At 33.4% G+C, this 23184-nt stretch overlaps 1 protein-coding gene across 1 annotated transcript; it reads right to left on the reverse strand.

The window, feature by feature from the left end:
• Positions 1 to 17535: 17535 nt before the first annotated feature.
• On the reverse strand, positions 17536 to 22273 carry LOC104225114 (caffeoylshikimate esterase-like). The gene is made up of 7 exons (XM_009776886.1): positions 22098 to 22273; positions 21970 to 22002; positions 21746 to 21872; positions 21507 to 21653; positions 20892 to 21022; positions 18794 to 18931; positions 17536 to 18131 (listed from the first exon to the last, which is right to left on the reverse strand). Exons 1-7 carry the CDS (start codon positions 22098 to 22100, stop codon positions 17754 to 17756), a joined length of 957 nt encoding a protein of 318 aa, XP_009775188.1. The 5' UTR covers positions 22101 to 22273; the 3' UTR covers positions 17536 to 17753.
• Positions 22274 to 23184: the final 911 nt, after the last annotated feature.

Below are 23184 nucleotides of genomic sequence, written 5' to 3' on the forward strand. Positions count from 1 at the left end.
TGTTGATGTCATCAATAGATACTATCTGTGATTTGTCTGCTTATCTGCAATTGCATGTTTGTACTTGGCATTTTTAAGGTTGGTATGACAAAGGCATTTTATTCTGCTACCCAAACACTTTTATCTTTTGCTGCCCATTTTGAGCCCTATTTTTTGTTTCATACCCCTCTTTTGGAATCGAAAATAGAGCTAGGAACTAGAAAAGGAAAAGAAAAAGAGGAAAAGAAGAAAAAAAAGAAAAGAGAAAAAGAAAAAAAAAAGATGAAAAAAAAGAAAAGAAAAAAGAAGAAAAGAAAAAGAAACAAAGAAAGAGAAAAGCGACAAAAACAAACAACTTTCTTTTGAACTACGTTCGACCTGATTTTTGTCACCACAAGATACGTAGGTAGCCTAACGGTTCGGTCACACCAAATAAAATATTTCATGATCCCCGAAGTCAAGAGTGGGGCAGTTTTTCTTAGAAATCTCATCAAAGCAAAAATCCAAAAAAAAATCCCCAAACTCCAAGAAACTGGGGCAAAAGTTTTAGTTTTTGCTAAAAGATCTGATTCCTAAAAGTCGTAATTTTGAACCCTTTCATCTTAAATTATTTTTGAGCATTCATGCCACACTTTCTTTCCAACCCTGTCCAAAAGCCTATATTACGGCCCAAAGAAAGACCTTCCGACCAATCTTTGAGGATGCCAAATCAAGTGGGTAGTGAAAGTATGATCTTCTTGTATCATGGGTAATACCTTGTTCTCAGCACAAAGAGAGAAAATGATAAAATGAGAGAGTTTTCTCGGTGAAAACCCTCATGGGCACCGTAAGGCGACAGTGAGTTGAGGAAAAGAGCAAAAAATAAGAGAGACTTGATGGTGAAAACCCTTTAGGGCACTACAAGTCGACCGAGGATTGTGGATCAGATGAGATAATTGAAGCGCTAAAGTCCAATTTCACGACTTAGAGGTACAACATGAGTTGAATATTAGACTTGCTTGAGAGATTAGGCCACTTAGTCCAGAGGTGCATGTCATGGTCATTAGAGTTGGTATCCACATCTGATAAATTTCTACTTTGTAATTTTCTTGTTAGGTATCATCTCTTTCCATTGTCCCTTATTTTATTCCTCTTGTTTTGTTTGGGTCCCTTCTCGAGTCTGTTTGATCAGAACAAGTGAGAAATGACTTCAAAATTCACTACCTACTTCCCAATTGCACAAAATGAATTTGGCTAGCACATCAAAGCGGCATAAGTCAGGGAAAGGTGGTATGCGCATTGAATTGGTAACAATCAAAATGCTTTGAGATTCATGTGAAATGCAAGGGTTCAGTAAATGTCAATTCATGAGCAAAATGCAACAGATAGAGGATGTTGGGATCGAATGGAGCAGAGGTATTTTCTGTGATAAGGGTTGAAAGAAAATGGTTAGTCGATAACAGTCAAGATCGTCCAAGTTGAAATCAAAGTTATCTTGGCAAGTGCAGAAGCAGACACTCAACAATGATGCCACAAACTAACCACCACGTTTTCAAACTAACAAAATTTTATTCGTCTAAAATAGGGGCAAGAAAATTTGTTAATCCACAGGGACACTCCCATGAAGAAGGCATGGCTTAGGGGCAAGAAATTCTGTTCAGAATCCTCCAAGAAGAGCATGGTTCAGGTAAGTTCATTCTCGGCTTTTAGGACCCTCCTGGATAATGGGATTTAGGTTTCATGTTTTCAGGACCTTCCTGGATAATGGAATTTAATTTAAAATTTTCAGGACCCTCCAATATAATGGGATTTAATTTAAAATTTTCAGGACCCTCCTGGATAATGGGATTTAGTTTTCAAGTTTTCAGGACCCTCCTGGATAATGAGATTTAATTTTAAAAGTTTTGAGGACCCTCCTGGATAGTGAGACCTAGTTAGATTTCAAAACCTTCATAGATAACAAGATTTAATGTAAGTTCTACTTGTAGGAAATATAACTTAGCTTTAAAGTTGTCACTCTTAAGATGAGATTTAATTTGAAGTTTTCAGGGCCCTCTTGGATAATGGGATTTAACTTTTAAATTCTTAGAGCTCTGCAGGTAACATGATTCGATTAACACTCACAAATATACCCAGATCTCAAACTGGGGCAGAAAATTTTCTTTTGTTTTGTCTGTTTGTTGTAATGGAAGGCGTCTACCTGGATAACAAGGGAATACAATTCAAGTTTTGGCGATCAGGCACCCACCTGGACAACGAGGGAGTACAATTCAAGTTTTTGGTAATCAGGCGCCCACCTAGATAACGAGGGAGTACAATTCAAGTATTGGTAATAAGGCACCCACCTGGATAACGAGGGAATACAATTCAAGTTTTGGTAATCAGGCACCCACCTGTATAACGAGGGAATGCAATTCAAGTTTTTGGTAATTAGGCACCCACCTGGATAACGAGGGAATGCGATTCAAGTTTTTGGTAATCAGGCGCCCACCCGGATAACGAGGGAATACAATTCACGTTTTTGGTAATCAGGCACCCACCCGGATAACGAGAGAATACAATTCAAGTTTTTGGTAATCAGGCGCCCACCTGGATACCGAGGGAATACAATTCAAGTTTTTGGTAATGAGGCACCCACCTGGATAACGAGGGAATGCGATTCAAGTTTTTGGTAATGAGGCGCCCACCTGGATAACGAGGTAATATGATTCAAGTTTTTGGTAATCAGGCACCCACCTGGATAACGAGGGAATACAATTCAAGTTTTTGGTAATCAGGCACCCACCTGGATAACGAGGGAATACAATTAAAGTTTTTGGTAATCAGGCGCCCACCTGGATAACAAGGGAGTAAAATTCAAGTTTTGGTAATCAGGCGCCCACCTGGATAACGAGGGAATACAATTCAAGTTTTGGTAATCAGGCGCCCACCTGAATAACGAGGGAATACAATTCAAGTTTTGGTAATCAGGCGCCCACCAACGAGGGAATACAATTCAAGTTTTGGTAATGAGGCGCACACCTAGATAATGAGGGAATATAATTCAAGTTTCGGTAATCAGGCACCCACCTAGATAACGAGGGAATACAATTCAAGTTTTTGGTAATCAGGCACTCACCTAGAGAACGAGGGAATTCATTTCAGAATTTATTTCAAGTTCTAAGTCAGTAGCAGGCGCCCACATAGATAACGAGGGAACCCATATCAAGTTTCAAGCTTTAAAGGCAGGCGCCCACCTAGAGAACGGGGGAATCCATTTCAAAATTATTGTGATTTTCAAGTCAGCAACATGCACCCACCTGGAGAACGAGGGAAGTCATCTCAAGTTTTAAGTCACTGGCAGGCACCCACCTGGAGAATGAGGGAATTCATTTCAAGTTTTAAGTCACTGGCAGACGCCCACCTGGAAAATGAGGGAATTCATTTCAGAGTACCTATCAATTCGCAAATTCAAGAAACATCAGGAGCCCTCCTGAAGAACAAGATCCATTTTTCAGTTTCATGTTGAAGATCAAGTAAAGATTAAAGACAATAAGTAAATAGGATCTTGTATTTTTCTTTTACTTCTGGTGTAATTTTTCCTTTTATTTTCGATGTAATGGCAGGAACCGCGGACCGGAACCTCGACGGAACCTCAACCGGCTCTCCATCTTGGTAAACTCCGTCACTTTTCCTACTTCTGAACTACACGTGGCCTGATTCTTTTATAGCCAAGGATGTCACACCTCCTTTTTCCGCCCCCGCGAGGGTACAAGGAGTTTTTTCCAATTAAAGGACAGTCGAAACGGGATTGGTTTAATTATTTCAGAGTCGCCACTTGGGAGATTTAGGGTGTCCCAAGTCACCAATTTTAATCCCGAATCGAGGAAAAGAATGACTCTATATTACAGTCTGCGTACCAGAAATCCGGATAAGGAATTCTGTTAACCCGGGAGAAGGTGTTAGGCATTCCCGAGTTCCGTGGTTCTAGCACGGTCGCTCAACTGTTATATTCGGCTTATTTATCTGATTTTTAATACAATTATGAACCTATGTGCCAATTTTATCTTTTTTACCACTTTATTATTATAATTATTATTTTTTTAAAAAAATAAAAATAAAAATTGTGAACATTGTTTAAAACATGTCTTTGGATTACGTCACATGAAATGCACCCGCAATCCGGAACATATTTTATTCAATGTTTTAGGATTTAGATTTGGGTCGCATGAAATGCGCATCCGAGTTTAAGAAGGTAAAATTAATTAAATCGCGCCTAAAGAGTCTAGCGCGTTATTATCTTTGGGGAAGGAAGTGAAATTCACTAAACAGTCCATCCCAAATTCTAAGTAATTTTTTATAAAAAAATAATTAAATAAATAAATGAGATTAGAGAATTATGTAAATTTGTATTATTTACATCTATTTATTTTTAGCGAAATCCTTCCTTATTTTAAGAAAATCCTTTAATGACTACCTTTTATTATTACTAAGTTTGTCTATAAATAAAAAATTCAATATCTACATTCTTGAAATTAACATATTAAATAGAAGAGAAAAACAAATATTAACAGAAAGTAATAAAAATTATAATCATAAATACAACATGGAATTATCGAAAAATAAAATAAAAAAAAACAAAAAAAAACTAATTATCCCATAGTTTGATTAAAAATTTAAATTGTTAGTAAGATTTAAGCTTATTGAAACTAATTATTTATAAATACTGAAAATTGAAAGAAAGAAAAAAAACTTGATTACTAAACCATATTTCTAAAAATTTAAACGATTTAACCTTAACTAACTTTGTTTTAATTCACATCATGTCCTAATACTTGTTCGCAAACTAATTCATGTTTTAACTGAAATTGACTACATGATTCCGATTAAATTATTGTTGACGAAAAAAAAAACCCTTATGAATAAGGAACTTAGTTAACTTTTGCCAAACTGATTCAATAACGCCATTTTTACGTTATTTCTTCTATTTTTCTATTAAACAGTTTTAATTAATAATCAGGCTTAAATATATTTCCTAATAATCTGGTTAAGGCGTTATTTAATATGTCGCTATAATATGCCTAGTTATGCCTATGACAGTGATTTACAGAATAATAATACATGAATAACCTAAATACAATACAAAAAATTAAATTAAACTAAATTAAAAATTTAACACTCCATTCTTCCTTTCAGCTTACAAAATGCCAAAATTACAGTTGTGTACCTGATATTGTCAATATAAGAAGAATAAAGTCAGCAACGTAATACGTAACACAGCAACAGCAACAATAACCAGCAATAATCAGTCAACGAAAATCCCAGCGACAGCTTTGAAAAATTCAAACTAAAATCCAGGAATGCCGAAAATAATGGACAGAAACCAAGGGAAATTTTCAGATTTTTGAAAGACTAGTTAATCTTCAACCCTTAATTTCTACACCTGTATACCAGAATATTTATCAAGTGTGTACTACTTTCTCTTCTAATTTTCAACTTTTTTTTTTCTTTGTATGTTTTTCTTTTCTTGAGAGTTTCAATGTTTTTTTTTCGGAATAAATGTTCAGCTTTTTTTTCAATCTCTCTTTTTTTTTTCTGTCTGTATTTCTTCTCCCTTCTATCATTTTTCAGACCTCTATATATAATCCCCACCCTTTAATCAATTAAAATCAATCCCTTTCTCTACCAAACCCATTATCTTCTCACTCATCCCCATTACATTAAATAAACATATCACACCACCCCATTATATTTTGTCCCCCATGCTTTATTTAAAATAATGCAAGATTCCCCTTTAATTTAAATCTTGTCCCCCCTTTATATTAAATAATCATATCACAACCCACCCCATTTCATTTTGTCCCCCATGCTTCAAATAAACAATTTCAAAATGTACAATTCCTAAACTACCCCTTCCGACCTTACTGAAATTACCAAACTACCCCTGAACGTATTACAAATTTACCAAACTACCCATCAGCTATAACACATCAATTAATCAAACTTAACCAAAATATAGACAATATGATCAATTTCTAACAATGTTCAAACAACAATATGAACACGGATGAACATCATAACAACAATATCACATGAACATGATTTTAACAACATTTCAACAACAAATCACATGAACACAAATTGAACAACCAAGAACAACTAAAATTTGATTGAACAATATTTTTAGCAACAACAAACCTATTTTTCGGATTTAAACAACAACAATCAAACAAGTATATTTAGATTCTTAAATTCAATAATATTGAACTTAAAATCAACTCTAACAACATTACAACAAACAATTCTTATATTAAACTTTAAACAAGATTATGAGACCAATTCAAGAAACAATCACAAATGATAAACAAGAAATCAAACTATACAAAATTCGGATTCAAGATCATCCAAACAAAGTATGAACATGAATGAATCTATTTAACACAACAAACATGACGGATTAAACGATTAAATCAATATATTCCTTTAACACAACTAAATTCTTTAAACAAATAACAAGATCTACGAAGAAACAATTATGAACTTAAACTTGAACTTAACAATACTAACAATTTCTAACAATACATAAACACATGAAACAAATTGAAGAAATAGTTAATTAAATTTCAATTTGAATCTAACAAACAACAAACTAACAAATATTCACTTAAACAATAATACAAACATGAAATGAATATGAAAACAACTAATTAAACTTCTATTTTGAAATCTGAAAAATTAATTTAACAAAACATATGAACAAACTAAAAAAAAATTAATTCAAACGATAGACATGAACAAAACAAACATTTGCCGTTTTTAGATTCGAGAAATATCAAAACAAAATACGGATAAAATAAAACTCAAAATCTACCAACCGGATTGAAACGAAGGTGTACGGACTGTTTTGACAGACCTCGATCACCAAACGACGACGAACATGAACAAATGAAGTTGCGCCGAAGCCGCAACAGTAGTTGACGCGGCATAAATGGAGGAAGCAACATCGCTTCACAGTAGAGCTGTTCGACGCACCTGTGCGTGGTCGTCCATGGCGGAGAAGCAGCAGCTCGGAGGAGAAGAAACAGCAGCAGCACGAGCTGAAGAAGCATGGACGCCGCAGGTCGTTTGGACGTGACGACGATGAAGATAGCAATGAAGCTATACGCGGCCAGCAGTTCACGTAGCTCGCGACTAGCTATATCGCGTGACAGCAACAGCTCATGCCTGGGCGGTAACCTGGCGACTGGGTTCGTCTGGGATTCTGTCCGGCGATGAGGCCATCCAACAGATGGTCGTTCATGGGACGCAAGGGGAGGAAGAAGAAGAAAAAAAAACAGCAGCGATGGAGTTTTCTTGAGGTCGTTTATGGAGTTTGAGGTCGTTCGTCAGTTCATGGGAGGTCAGCTTGGAGGTGTTTGGTGAGTGTGTGTGTGAGTGTGATGTGGGTATAAAGGGAATGGGAGAGGGGCAGCCATGGTTGGAAGGGAGGGGAGCTTGAGGAAGAAGAAGAAGATAGGAGAGGGGGGGGCGGATGGTTTAGATTTTTAGGGTTTTCCTCCTTTATTTTTTTTTGTTTTGTTTTTGTTTTGTAAGATAGGGGTGTTGGGTTATGGACTGGGTCGACCTAGTTCGAAATGGACTGGGTCGTAGGGAAGATTGGGCCATTTTTTGGGCCTATGGCTTGAAATTGAAGAAGAGGCCCAATTCCGATTTTTTTTATGTTTTCGCTCTTTTTTCTTCTTTTATTTCTCTAAAACTAAATTATAAAAATACTTAAACTATTATTAAGAATTAAATTAAGTTATAAAAGCGCAAATTAACTCCCAATAACAATTAACGCACAATTAAGTAATAATTAAGCATAAAATTGTATATTTGGACATTAAATGCTAAAAATGCAAACGATGCCTATTTTTGTAATTTTTAATTTTTGTAAAACAAATTTAATTACTAACAACTATAGAATTAAATCCTACATGCAAAATGCGACATATTTTTGTATTTTTTATTAATTTATCAAATAAACACGCACAGACAAATACAAATAATTATTCAAAATATCACAAAATTGCACACCAAAGAAAAATCATTTTATTTTTGGATTTTTTGGGAGTAATTCTCATATTGGGCAAAAATCACGTGCTTACAGCTGCCCCTCTTTGCCCGAAGACACCAGGGCTCGGTCACACTCTCTTCCTTTCTCTAAATTTTTGGTCTATCTAAATAAGGGTCGGGTCAAAAAACTTGTCTCGTCGTTCTTTGTCTGAAAACTCTTCGTGTTTCCAGTCAAAGAGGGGCAGCTGTAGACATGTAATTTTTGACCCTCCCCAAAATTTTACACATTTTAGTGTTAAATATTTAGTTTAGACCTAATATCACTATTTTGACTATTCTAAACTTTTTTGCTTTATTCAATCTTAAAAATAAAAACTACAAAAAATATTTTCCTTTAATTTAGTTAATTAATATTTTTGTCTAGCAATTTTTAAATATATCTTATTTGTGAAACTCAAAACCGCAAAAATAGTCACATGATTTAAGGTTTTACTACACTAGTATTAGCTTTATTAATTAGTGTTATCATAATATGTTTTTAAAAGAAAAAAGAGTAAATATTTTCTTAGCCTGATTAGTTTTTTATGGGATCATTTTGAGTTATTTTTATATATCATTTCAGTTGGGAGTATTGACATATTTGGTTCTCGTTGCATTAGGCAGTATGCCTAATTGATCCTTTACTATCTTATTTTCTTTTCAGTTAGTTAGTTGGGTTCATTTTGACTCTTAAAAGTTTTCTTTACATAATTCAAAAAATAAAAGGAAAGAGCTCCTGAATTTTGTCACTTTCTCTAAGGAATTGCTCCTCCTCACATAGACTCTCCTAGAATAAGATTTTCATATTCAATTTTCTTGGGCATCACCCTGGACACCTCACCTCCACATCTCACGTGACTCACAAAATCACTCGTATAATACAATATCATCAGCCCACCAAAGAAAAGAGAAAAACAAATCCTAAGAGAAGAAGAGAGAACCCTGCTAGCCGTCGCCAACCTCTCCCTTTACTCCACCACCGGTCCGCCTACAACCACATAACATCATAAATCTTTCTTCCTTTTATTCAGACTCCAATTTCTACTATAGCCATGTAAAGAGCATTAGGTTGCTCCTTGGTCACTAATAAAAATTCAAGGCCAAGTTCAAAGCAACGCCTCTTTCAGTCATTTCTGCGAATTCCTTTCCGGCAAAGCGTGTGTTTCTCGTTTGAAGGTTTGATTAGCTCGAGAATTTAGTTCGGGGTGTCCATTCGCGGTTTGCAGCTTCCGTTCGAGGTTCGGGTTCCGTTTCTCGCTTGCTGATTTTATTTTTCAATCAAGGTTCAGTTCTTCTATCTCTCTTTGTTTCAAATGAATTAAAGTTTGATTGGTTATGTGATTCATGTTCCTATGTGTTGGTCTATGTCTAAAATGAATTTGAACTTAATTTGTTGTTTGATTCTTGATCCTTATGTGCTTGGTGTTCGATGTTGGCACTGATATTTGATCACAAAGTGGAAGGGAATTTTAGTTTGTTTGATCTAGTTTTACATTTGATAAGTATAAATCTCAAAATTGGGAGTAAGATTTGGACTAATTTCATTTAAGTAACAAAGTGGGATTCAGTTGCGTTTTAAATTAATGGGTCCAGTAATATAATATTTACTTTCTTGCATCTATTAGGCTTGAATTTTCTGAGATTTCCCTATGGTATTAGGAGTATAGATTAGTTTAGTCTATTCATGGGCTAATATTATGCTTGGATTCATAGTTCCTTAATTACTTTCCTAATTCTGTAATTCCTTTTATTCTCGAGATTTTTCTTTGTTGGAAAAGTTTGGATGCAAAAGTTTGTTCAATAAATGGCCAAAATAGCATGTGAACATTTGTATACCAAGATTCTTAAGCAAAAATGAAAGAAGTTAAAAGGGATAACATCTTGATGCTTGAATTGTATCGTGGGGGTCTGTTACTGAACATAGAAAAGAGAATTGATATTAACGTGGCACTTTATTATTTTATTGTTTCTATATGATCACTAGGATCATGTTTAGGCCGATCACACTCAGGTAGGCAAATTTTAGGTCTCGTCTTTTGTTTCATTCGAGGTGAGAGGTCATTCTCTTTAGTTTATATTCAGGGGAATGCCCCGTAGAGTTTGTATATATTATTGTTATCCGGGGTATGCCCCGAAGTGAATGTAACGGAGGCTGCAACTACACCGTGGAGGAAGTATAGTGTAGGTTAGCTTATAATTTTACTTTTCATTATTTTTATTTTTCTTTTTCTTTTATTAGGTAGGGACGACCTCGATCCTCTTCCGTGTTTGTTTTTGTTTGTGTATTTTCACCTCAATTTGAGTATTCTTAAAAGCCGACTTGATCATGTACGCAACCGTACTAGTTACGGGACTCGGGGAATGCCTAACACCTTCTCCCCGAGTCAAATGAACCCCCTTACCCGAATATCTGGTGCAAACTTAGTTTTGGAGTCCGAAGTGTTTTAAGAGGAAAATCATTTTTAAAAAAACGGTGACCTGGCACACCAAAACCAATGTCAGGTGGCGACTCTGAAAAGTCCTTTTGAACACAAATTTTTGTCATTTTCTAACTGAAAACCCTTTTTAGCTTTACAAATCTTTTTATTTATTTTAGGAGGGTTAGTGAGGTAAAAAAAGTAGTGTGACACCTTGTTTCTTGTCCTTTAGAGTTGCAAGATACTCCTTGCAATTTCTCTTCCAATGCCCTTTCTTCTTACAGTGAAAACATTCAGCATCATATACTGACTGTAAGATCAAATCTTTAGAAAGCTCTTTACGAAGCTTGTACCCCAAGTTCTCATGTTCTTCGGTAAGAACAATCACATGATTGACAAGGGGTCCAACTAGAGAATTTTCAATGTCGAGCTGTGTATCATCCATCTTCTTAAGATATTCAATGATTGCAGTTGGATCCATATTCTGATGTTTCCTCTGGAGTTCAGAACTCATAGAAGCGAGAATGATGCGTTTAATAGCAAGACATTCTTCCAAGTATTTATGATAAACCTAGGTGCCTTGAACATCATTCTCTGGTGGGATTATCTTTGCTGGCTTATCGATCACATCAATGAGCTTTTCATGCATGAGAACAATTCTCAAATTTCTATACTAGTCATCAATGTTTGGTCCTACCAGCTTGTTGGTCTCAAGTATTTCACGCAGTGATATAACAGACATATTGAGAAATCTAAAATATAGAAAAGAAAAGGCAATAATATAAGAACATATTTGCATATATCATAAAGACATGGACTTTTATCTAAATGATATTTTCACTAATTATTTTAAACTATTTACCCTCATTATAGTTTACGAAATCTTTATTTCTGTTAGTGGAGTAAAGGAATCCTTTAACAATATGTATGAGCCCCTTGGAAGTCAAGTCGTTTCTCGCATATATTTTAAAGGTAGGTACTCTTACCAATTGTATCCCCATACAATTTTCTTAAATAGCTCAATGTCAAATAGTTCACTAGTAGTTAGGTCGATCTTATTGGCATAGTTGAGTTCAACATCATGATAGCAAAGAACTTATTAAATTTTATACTCCTCCGGGTGGTCCAGGCGTCTAGTGTAAAATTGAATAATTCTTTCAATCCATACATCTAATGCAATAAATAATTTTAACATATTCTCGAACTATAAGTCTCCTGGTAGTCAGGCCGTTCCTTATAAACAAGAAATACGTATAATTATTTACTTTGATGGATAGCTCTATAATAAAATATCTTATATTTTATTATTTAAGAACTCAAATTTTAGTAAGAGGGAATTGTTACTAAAACAGTTTTTAATAACATGAAGATCAAATCTTTTATAGCATGTGAATTTAGTTCAAATTGTCTACATGCTTAGTCCTAAATTAATTTACATCACATGTAATAAATAGTTCAAAATTATGTAATGAACAACGTGACATAAAAACAAAATTCAACATCTTCTATCATGTATATCTTATATATCACATAAAACTATTTCATGCCAGAAAACTATTATTAATTAACATCTCATGAACTAATAACAATTAAAATAACAGTAGAATCCAATAACCTATTATGGATTACCGTCGTATCTAATACATAAATTTCAAATTCAAGTTACGAACTATCTCAATAGTTTAACTTATATGTATATATATTTTATTCACAATAAAATTATATCAATCCATATGAATTCAAACAATTTGACTATTGCACAATACACATGTATTATGGTTTGAACTCTTCAAATATAATCTTAAAATATTTCGTAAATAAATTTTAGACACAATAAACCACGGCTCTGATACCACTGAAGGATTGAGTATAGGTGTTCGTAACACGCAGCGGAAGACAATAACAATCCTAGGCAGATCTTTTCGTGTTTAAATTTATTTACATGTCAAAGATCGGATCTAAGACGTACCTGGTGAAGAAAGTCTCGTTTCAAATTCTTCGATAGTGCGAAGACTCTATGCGTATCCACACCGAGACCGATCCTTGCTATCAACTCTTTGATCAACGAAACCCGCGAACAAATTGAACGAAGAGTATTGTGTTGAAATTTTTCTCAAAAATCTCAACTCAAATTAGAAGAACAAGAAACACTTTTCTTGTAATTGTATTTTCTCTCTTGGCTTTGTATTGCACTCTCACTTTCACAAAATGAGTTTTCTTCTCAAGGAAAAATTATGCAGCAAATTTTCTCCATCACCCTTTACATAGCATCACCTACAAACTTTTTTCCTATTTGGTTGAGGTAATGATTTATTTAGGGTAAAAGTTTAATTCAAAAATAAACTTTAAGGAAGAAATTGAATCACGTTCCCAAGGGTAATGTGACTGAAGGTATTTTATGCCAAGTCCAATTGGACTTTCACGCCTATTCGTCCAATTCAACAATGGACTTTCACGTATTACAATTCTAATTACAAATTGAACAATATAGGAGTTTTCCAATGGAAATATATATCCCATTCCTAATGGGAATCACGTGCATGCCATAGTCCTTTGTGGACTTTCATCTCCAATTCCAAATTGGCGAGGATAAACTAATATAATATACATAACTTTTATATAAATTAATATTTTTTTATATTATATATATCACATATATATTTCAACCAAGAGATATAATTTAATTTTCTATTTCAAATAGAGAACTTCAATTCGTTCACAATATTAATTATAATCTCTGTGCTAGCAAAAAGTATAATAATATTTTATTTGGACTAACAACTTTATTTATTCGGCTAATCAAATTCTTTAATTCAATTATCAAATAATAAGTTAATTAATCCTTTAGCAAAGATCAGAACACTCGTTAGTGTGCGACCCCATAGGTTCAATACTAAACTGGTAGTAAATTGATCACATCAATATACTAATCAAGGGTGGCGTCTAGCAATACTCCTTAATGACCGGATAGCATGAAGTATACAATTTACTCTCAAGAACCAGTAGAAGAATAATGTAGTAATTCCTTCTATCCTTATAGCTCTGGATCACCCTAGGATATTGTTTAACTGTCAAATCCTAATAGGCGATCAACTATGTGTTCATGTCAAGTATAATCGACCATTGAATAACCTAAGAAACTCTTTTCTTCTTTCATTCAATTGTCCTGGCCAGGGTCTTAATTTGGTTGTTTATAATTCATGACAACATGAAACTTAAACTCATTACCAAGAGTTGACTGACAGCTTCCATCTTGATCTATCACTAATTCTACAAGTATTTAATCGTACCCAATATCCTTTCAACTATCGCCCTAGGGTCATAGGTGTCTAGTATCAAAGCACAATAAATAACTTGTCAATCACTATAACGATCTCAGGTCAAAGAAAACTCTTACATCACATTCTCCAAGAGAATATCCTATTGATAGTTTATGGTAGTTCTAACCATTAGGAATTATCCAATGAGTCGGTTCAATGATTATCACACTCTTTTTTAAACAAACTTCACTAAACCCTCTTAAATAAATAAAAAGATTTAGTAAAGCTCAAAAGGGTTTTTCATTAAAAAGTGACAAAATTGTGTTCAAAAGGAAATAACTCAGAGTCGCTACTTGTCATTGGTTTCGGTGTGTCAGGTCACCGTTTTTTTAAAAATGATTTTTCCTTTAAAACACTTTGGACTCCAAACTAAGTCTGCACCAGAGATTCGGGTAAGGGGGTTCATTTGACTCGGGGAGAAGGTGTTAGGCACTCTCCAAGTCCCGTAACTAGTACGGTTGCATACTTGATCAGGTTGACATTTAAAATATTCAAATTGAGGTATAAACACAGAAAAGAAAAGAAACACAATAGAGGCTCGAGGTCGTCCCCACCTAACCAAAAGAAAATAAAAAAAGAAAATAAATGTAAAATCCTAAATACTAATATATATTATACTTTTCCCACGAAGTTCGCCATGGCCTCCAAATACATGATACTACGGGGTATTCCCCGGAATAAAATATATACAAATTTTTTGAGGTATTTCCCGGATAAATTTAACTAAGGGAACAACCTCTCGCCTCGAAACTAAAACACGAACGTCCTAAAGGTTTGCCTACCAAAATGATGACGGCCTAAGCATGCTCCTAGCAATTAAGAAAAATAGAAATAAACTTAAACTAAAATAAATAAAACTCATTTCATGATCGTGTTCTTTTGGCTTCCTCATTTCATGTGTTTGACGAAACCCAGTTCCTAAAGAATACGAACAAATTAACTACTTATGGTAAACAAAAAGGGTAAATGAATACTACGCTAGCTCACTCAATTTGAAAGAACATGTCTGCTTGAACTCAACCACATGAATATTCCTCCAACGCATATGACTTGAAACTAACAGAGGATTTTGAAGTGCTAATTAAACGCCAATTTCAAAACAGTGACTTACTAACTTTCATTATACCGAAGAAAAACTTTTGTAGGATTAATAAAAGTACTTTTATACTCATTTCCTATTGATAATAGATAAAGAAAACAAGCAACACTCTTCAATTTTAAGACCACACCTCAGATAGTGAAACAGATTCATCGTAACGGTGCTATCGCAACATGAAATCCGATCAAATTTACACACATTTGAACACTAGCAGATTCTAAAAAGCAGAAGTTGAAGAAATGGACAGCCACAATTATTTTTACTAAACGATAAGAAATCAACAAACACACTAAACTACATGAAAATAGAAAGGAATAAGGGAAAGAACCTGTAAGGCAGCAGATTTCTTTAGTATATGAAAAACAAAGTTTCTGAAACAGCTTCACCAAAATAAAGATCCGGATGAAGAATATAGCAGGGAGGCAAATCAAAAAACGTGAACAAAACTCGGGTTGGAATCCTATTGACACGACGCAACCTCGAACACGAAACTTGAATCAACCTCGACTCAGCTTCCGGCCTCAAATAATCTCATCTTTTAAAAATCGGAAATCAGAGAAGAGGCTGGAATTATTTTTTTTTATGTTCTGTATTTCTTTTTCTTTTTTAAAAAAAAATTGAGATCAAAATCAAACTAAAAGAACCGAAGAAGAAAATATCCAAAGCTAAACTTAAGCTCTCATTTTTTCTAATTCTGTCCCAAAATCCTCCGTTTTTTTTTTCATTTTTCAGCTTTTGTTTCTCGTCCATCCCCTTACATGTGTGTGAAAGTGAAGATGGGAATGGAGTCGCGGCCTTATGCAGCTGTTTGCGAAGGGAGGAGAGGGTGGTGGGTTTTTCGCGAAGGTGAAGGCTTGGGATCGAGTGGCTGGTTGATGAAGGTTGTTGAAAGGTGGTCTGATGGCTGGAGAGAAGCTGGCGGAATGGCTGGCGGCGGCTCTTGTTTTTAGTTCTAAGACTGGAATTGAAAACTTGGGTTAGGATTTCTGTAATTGAGTATTTTATATGAAGGTGAGAAGGGATGTTGGTCATCGGATTAGAAGGAAATAGATGGCTAGGATTAAATCTTGCACATAAATGGGTCAATGGGTTGGGAAGAATGGACTAAGAATAATTAGGTTTAAGTTAAAAGAAATGGACTCACACCTTTGGGCCTACAAATTTTCTTGTTGGACAAAGACAAACTCAAAAATTCTACCAAAATATTAATTAAACTTAGTTAAGTAAATAAACAAAATTTTAAAATGAAACTACGCTTTTTTGTATTTTTAAATGCTATAACAATAAAGTAAAAAGTAAAGAAAATAGGCTAAAGTCATCATAAAATTAAGATACCATGAATAAAAATATACGAATTAATCTTAAACTAAAGATAAAAATAGAGAAACGATATTATTTTATGTTTTTTTTATGACTAAAAGTAAAAATATTAAAATTATATTAAAATAAAGTCAAGTAAATATTTTAAAAAATATTAAAATACTAAAACTAACTTTAAAATTTGCGCGGGTCAAAAATTACGTGCTTACAATGATCATATCTCTATATGCATCATCTATCTATGTGATTTAGTTATGAGATCAACTAATCTTTATCCCATAAAGACGATCACATAAATATTGATCTAACCGGATTACTAATGTCCAAATTAATAATTCTACGATCAAGAACAAATTTAGATTAAGTTGTAAGAGACTTTGCTTTCATTATCATGATCTCTATCACGATGACAAGTCTCAAAATTTAATCAAGGACCTTATCAAATTAATCAAACAATTAATAATAACTATGATAAAAGAATGCCATATATTTTTATATCGAATAACGTTCACAAAAATATGTTCAAATCATTAAATATAAGATTGGATCTAGGGCATATCTACTATAGAGGATTTACAAAAACTATTACAAGTTAATCACAAATATTAATATTCTCTATGGATGTCTACAGAGCTAGTTGTCATATTTAAGTTGATTGTCCTTTCCATTTGACATAGATAATTATGGCGTTATGCGCGACTCTTCTGAATGTGTAAACGCATTTTCACTTTCACAAGTTCCCGTCTTTCTCGATCGAAAGCTAAGCATGCCAAACAATCTAAGCGTCCTATTTGTCAAAGAAGAGAGCCAAGACAAACTCAAGTCATCCGGGATAAGAGAAGGTCTTATTCTAATAAGACAGGGAATGTTAATAACGTCAAAACAAAACGAGATGTTTTTAGTGAATAGTCATTTTCTCTTCTTTTCACACAAAACAACTTGGTGACTAATCTTTGGCCAGTTTTATCACCTGCCAACTGTTTTCCAGGGGTTGCTAAGTTACATTATTGATCATTTCATCTCTCTTAGGAATCATATATGTACTAATCTGTATAGGTTAAATAGCAACGTCCAAATAAGCCGCGCCACGAAATTTTTACGTCTTACAGTCAAACCTCTCTACAACAACCTTGTTTGTTCTAATTTTTTTGGATTTTATAGTGAAGTGTTGTTATATAGAACATATATTATAACATAACATGAAAATTGGTTCCAAAGAAACTTGGATCTTACAGTGACATTGTATATTTTTGCCTAATATTTTTGCTTAATTATATATGTTGAATCCCTTTGACTTCTTCCCGTATTTGCTTCTTTATATCTTGGATTCTCTTAGTAAAAATCTTGATTCCGCCACTAACATTGTTGCTATCATATTATACAGAAATGAAGAAACCATACACCACTTGTAGCATCAAAGATTTGAGCCTCTCCCTCTTTAACCATGGATCACAATTTGTGAAGTTTACAATTCAGCACTCTTTATAAAGAATTATGCTTCTCTTTTTTCTTCTTCTTGTTTTACAGGTATCAAATACCACAGCCATCAACAAGATAGGAATATGCTTAACTACTGATCTTTGATAAATTGTCATTTGCATGCTTTTGTTGTCTCTCCAGCCTTGAATTGCCCATACTGATTTTCTCATTGAGCCAACTGATAATGTCCGAAAACACGATGTTTCTGTTCTCAGGAAATTCACCATAGGAAAGGGAATGCCACATTCCTGGATACAACTTGAAGCTCTTGTCGATGCTCGAGGCCTTTTCGTATAGAAGTTTACTCACTGATGGATCAGTAACTGTGTCCTCTCCTCCATGTACAATTAGAAATGGCAATGTAACTTCCTCAAGTCTTTGCTCCAAATCCATGCTAACAGTAAATAGTTGGTACCCAGTTTGTAGACGAGGTCGTCCCTTGTAGCAATATGGATTGTTTCTTATCTGCATTTATCGATTCATAGTTAAGGCAAACATAAAAAGAGAGAGCTTTTGTATGTAAAAAAAATAAAAAATGATCAATTAGTTAATGTAAGGAGAATGGGAGCCTTGGCGTAACTGGTAAAGTTGGTAAGTTGCTGCTATGTGATCAGGTTCGAGCCGTGAAAACAGCCTCTTGCATAAATGCAGGGTAAGATTGCGTATGATTGACCCTTGTAGTCCGGTCTTTCCCCGGACTTCCCAGACTTAGCGGGCTGCCCTTTTTAGTTGATGTAAGGAAAAGGGAAGAAATTAAAGTCACCCCCCCCAACCCCCAACCCCCAACCAGGCTATGGTACTCTGATCTTTCAAAAAAGTCGTCAGGTGTGTTAGATCCTCTAAAAGTTATTCAGATTTAGAGGATCTGACATGATGCAACGATATTTTTGGAGGATCCGTGAAACATAGTTATGAGGGCTTTGGTCTAGTGGTAAGAATGCTAACACATGATGTGTCGGGCTGTCAACACATCAGGGGTTCGAGTCTTGCTGAGAAAAAATACTTGGTATTTAAGTGTAGAAGGATAAAGAGGCGGGCGTATTATTCATTGAGTTTTGAACTGTGTGTCACTGGTCCTCGAGTTTATCAGTTATGAAAAAAAGGGGGAAAAGAATTAAAGTTTGTACCTCTTTTCTAACTTCAGGGTCTCTGAAGGCAGAATCAACAACATCTTGAGTAGGAATTAGTTTCCAGGTTGGGATAATGTTGCAAAGTTTGGTCAAAATACTTATCACAATTGGAGATGGCCTCATATCATCCGCAATCTGCTTGAAAAATTGAAAGATCAATAAACACAACACACAAAAAATTCAAAGGAACAAAAATAATAATAAAAGTGGACAATAATTAACACATTAATTCACATGAAAAACGGGCTAATATCAAACACTAGGCGATTTCTTTTCATCTGTCTAAATCTTAGTGAGCAGAATTATCCAGTATTTATTTTAATGAAAGGTAGTACATACTAGGTGAAATAGTCGATTTGCGCGGCAAACTTTCCTGGACACCACTATTATCAAAAAAATCAAGAAAAAAGTCTCTAGTATCATGTTTTTAACAAAGTTTCCCTAAAATGTTTTTGCTTTTCTGGAACTTTTAAAAGATAATTCACAATAGTTAGTTTATGTTGGATACTAATTTGATACCTGCGAGAAAAACAACAAAGAACAAGAACAACAACAAACCCAGTTAGATCTCACAAATGGGGTCTGGGAAGGGTAGTGTGTACTCAGACCTTACCCCTACCTCATAGAAATAGAGAGACTGTTTCAGATAGACCCTCGGCTCAAGGAGCAGTAAAGATAAATCAACCAAGTAGCAAAGAATATTAACAACAATGTAACATGGTAACGGGCGTGAATGACATAACATGCATAATAAAGAATCATAAATAGGAAATTACAAAAAATAGTCCTAGTACTGCTAGTCGGCCTAGGAGGAACTATATCTGAGAGAAAAAAGATAACTTAAATTACATGATGATATTTTCGAGGAAATTCTCCTTGTTTCTAGAGGCAATTATCAAGCTTATTTCCATAGAGTTAGTGAAGTGTCAAATTTAAAGACAGAATATTAATCAAAAGAAATTTAAATTGTAATACTAATTTGTTGATTATGCAAATCCAATTTCGTTTTCATAGAGTTAGTAAACTGTCATATTAAAAACCAGAATAGACATATTACTCCCAACAAATCCATCATGTAATTGAAGTTTAGGTACTAATTTGACAATTATGTGTATCAATTTATTTTCATAGTCAAATTAGTATATCAAGTTGTTTTCATAGTCAGTAAAGTGTCACATTAAAGCCAGATTTGTCATATTTACTCCTAATAATAAAACCGTCTAGTGGCTGCAACATCATCCACGTGCATGGTCCAAATTCTAGCCAAATTTTCTTAATTTTTATCTTCTCTTTCGTATATTAATACTAACTCTGTCTCAATGACGAAACCCGAAAATTCTAATTAGATAATTTTAAAACACTATACTAAAAGAAAAGTTTATAAAAAGAGGATTCAATAAGTTTTATATACATAAAAAAAAATTAACCTATATATACAGTATAATTTTCTAGCAATGGGGATTCATTTAATGATTAATTTCATGATATTTCATTTAAGTTCATCTAAGATATTATATACAAAAAAAATATTTGTTACAAACCACTTTTTCTATGTAACTATGACCATTTCTTAGCAAGGGACCAAATAGAAAGGACTTTTAATCATTAAATTAAATATTAATCAAATGTGCCAAAGCAGTAAGACAGTTTGCTTTCCAGGCCTGCTCGCACGTTCTATCAAGTTACAAATTTGGTCAAACACAACCCCACAAAATTAAAAATATTTCTTTTATTAAATAAAAAATACAAGTTGGAATAAAAATGGTTTCTTTGCAGGGGACTACTTTTTTTTGGTGTAATATATACAGCCAAACCTCTCTAAAACAGCTTAATTTGTTTGAATATTTTTTGGCTGTTATAGTGAAGTGTTGTTATAAAATTGGTTCCAAAAAGAATTTTGCTTTTATAGTGAATGACTGTTATATAGAGATGACGTTATAGAGATGTCTGACTATATAAAAGCTATTTTCAAGAGATATTCGGTTCAAGCAAGCACAATCCCTATAATTTGAATTATCTCTGATTAAAAGTGGAGAGATTCCATTTAGATAAGAAAAAGAATTGAAATTTGATGAGTTTAATTTTGGACACGTACCTTACACATTGGAGCAATTAAAACAGCACCATCCCAAAAGTCAGATTTCTTTCTATGTAAAAGTAGAGCCACAGCTCCTCCCATTGATTCTCCCATCAATATTCTCATCTTCTTCTTATTTTCCTTCCTTTCTGCATTTATCACCAATAAAATAAAACAAGAATAAGTCAAACCCCACAAAATTATCATAAAATTCCAAGAAAATAGGAAACAAATAACCACATGTCCCTTAGAATGATTCATCATTTAATGGGGTTTTAGCTCAACTCAAATTCTATCGTTCTTCACTTAAATATTACACTTTATAGCCAGAATTAGAACTATCAAAGTCTCGAGTTTCTTTTTTTTAATGAAATTTATATTCTTGTCATAAAGAATGGGAGCGTTGGAACAACAGTAAAGTTGTTTTTGTGTGATCTATAGGTCACGAGTTCGAGTCGTGGAAACAACCACTAATACTTGCATGAGGATAGACTTTCTACATCACACTCATAGGGGCATAGTCCTTCTTTCGACCTCGTATGAATACAAGAAGTTTTATGCACCAAACTGCCCGTTGTATCTTTTTGGTATAAGGGAAAAAATAGAGGAAAATAAATGAGATGAAATAAATACCAGAAATTTTAGAATAATGATCAGAGCAGTCATCAACAACAGCATCAAAACTGGAAACAAAGCCTTGAAGTCCAGCTGATTTTCCATGACCTTCATAATCCATTCCATAAACTCCAAATCCTGCTTTCGCCAGTCTAATTCCAGTATCTATTTTTTTTTAAAAAAATACACATAATCGTTACAGTAATCCAGATAAATAATTTATATAATCAATTTAAAAAAGAATTAAAAAAAATTACCTTTCATTGAAATACTGCACTCCATAGCATATCCATGGCAGAGAAAAATCAAAGCTTTTGGTTCACAATCTATAGGCAGCCAACTACATGTAAATAATTTCATTCCTCTAGAATTCAATATATATTCCTGTAAATTAACAACCCAAAAAATATTAGAACTTAAATCAGAAAAATCTTACAAAAAGTGGAATAATAATTATTAAAAAAAATTAATCTTGGCTCACCTCTTCATATCTAACACCATCATATTCATTAGCCTGATATAAAATAAACAGAAGATGGAGATTAAAACTCAATAATAAATAAAATAGAAAAAAAAAACAGAAGATTAAAAAGAAAAAAGAAAACTTACCATGAGAAGAGTGTTTATGAAAAAAGAGCTAGAATGAAGCAAAAGGAAGAAGAATGAATATGTTATTATTTATAAAAACGAATATTTGGAAATAAATTTAATTTAGTGGGATATATTTGAAAAGATAATAAGAATAAGAAGAAATATCAAGAATCAGAGAAGGAGAATGAATTGGAGTTTAGTTTGTAGTATGAGAAAAATAGAAAGGAGAATATGAGGTATTTATAATATATGGTTTGTGAGGAATATGAGAAGCCTTGTCAGCATAGAACTACGACGGCAAATTGGATTGGATTGGATTGTAATTTGAAGGGTACACTCTGTCTTTGCTTTTTAAAGTATTTATTTTTATATTTTTTAGAATTAGGTTATTTTTACCTTTTTTAAGTATCCACAAAAGGAAACAAAAAGTTCAAAAATTATAATCTTAGACGGAACTAATGAATTTTTACATTATCTAGTACTATATTTTAGCAAATAATTTGTCGTATTTTTCAAGTTAATAATCTTAAAATTATTGGAGAAGCAATTCTTTATCAAAAATATATAATTATGATATATGAGTATTATCCAAAAGTTATTCGTATTTAATTTAATTACATAGTTTTTTTATTACTGAACATATAAGACGACAATTATGCTTTTATTAAAAAAAACTGTTTTTTAAGATATTTTTTAATAATATACGTGCATTAATATTACTATTTATATTAAAACTAAAAATAAGGCTATATATGGTAGGGGTTGTTATTTTAGTTAGAATAGTGAGGAGAAATCTTAGGTGGTTCTTCTTGCACTTGCATCGATTTGGTACGAAATATATGCTAAAATTTTGCAAGGACTTTTGTAGAAAATGCCTTTTTTATTTTTTGTTTTCCTTTCTTCGTTTTGAATCGAAAATAGAAGAGTTGAGTAAATCAAAAATCCAAAGAAGGTTCATGGGCAAGGGTTATTTTTTTAGAGTACAATATCGTAGATGAAACGAAAGGCGCCAAAATAGCCAACGATCTTTATCTTGCTCCAACAATTACTATTTCACCAATAGCCAACAAATTGATGCCGAATATTTACATCAAATGAATAGAAA

Source organism: Nicotiana sylvestris, chromosome 4 (assembly GCF_000393655.2).
Source record: "Nicotiana sylvestris chromosome 4, ASM39365v2, whole genome shotgun sequence".
Taxonomy (NCBI): Eukaryota; Viridiplantae; Streptophyta; class Magnoliopsida; order Solanales; family Solanaceae; genus Nicotiana; species Nicotiana sylvestris.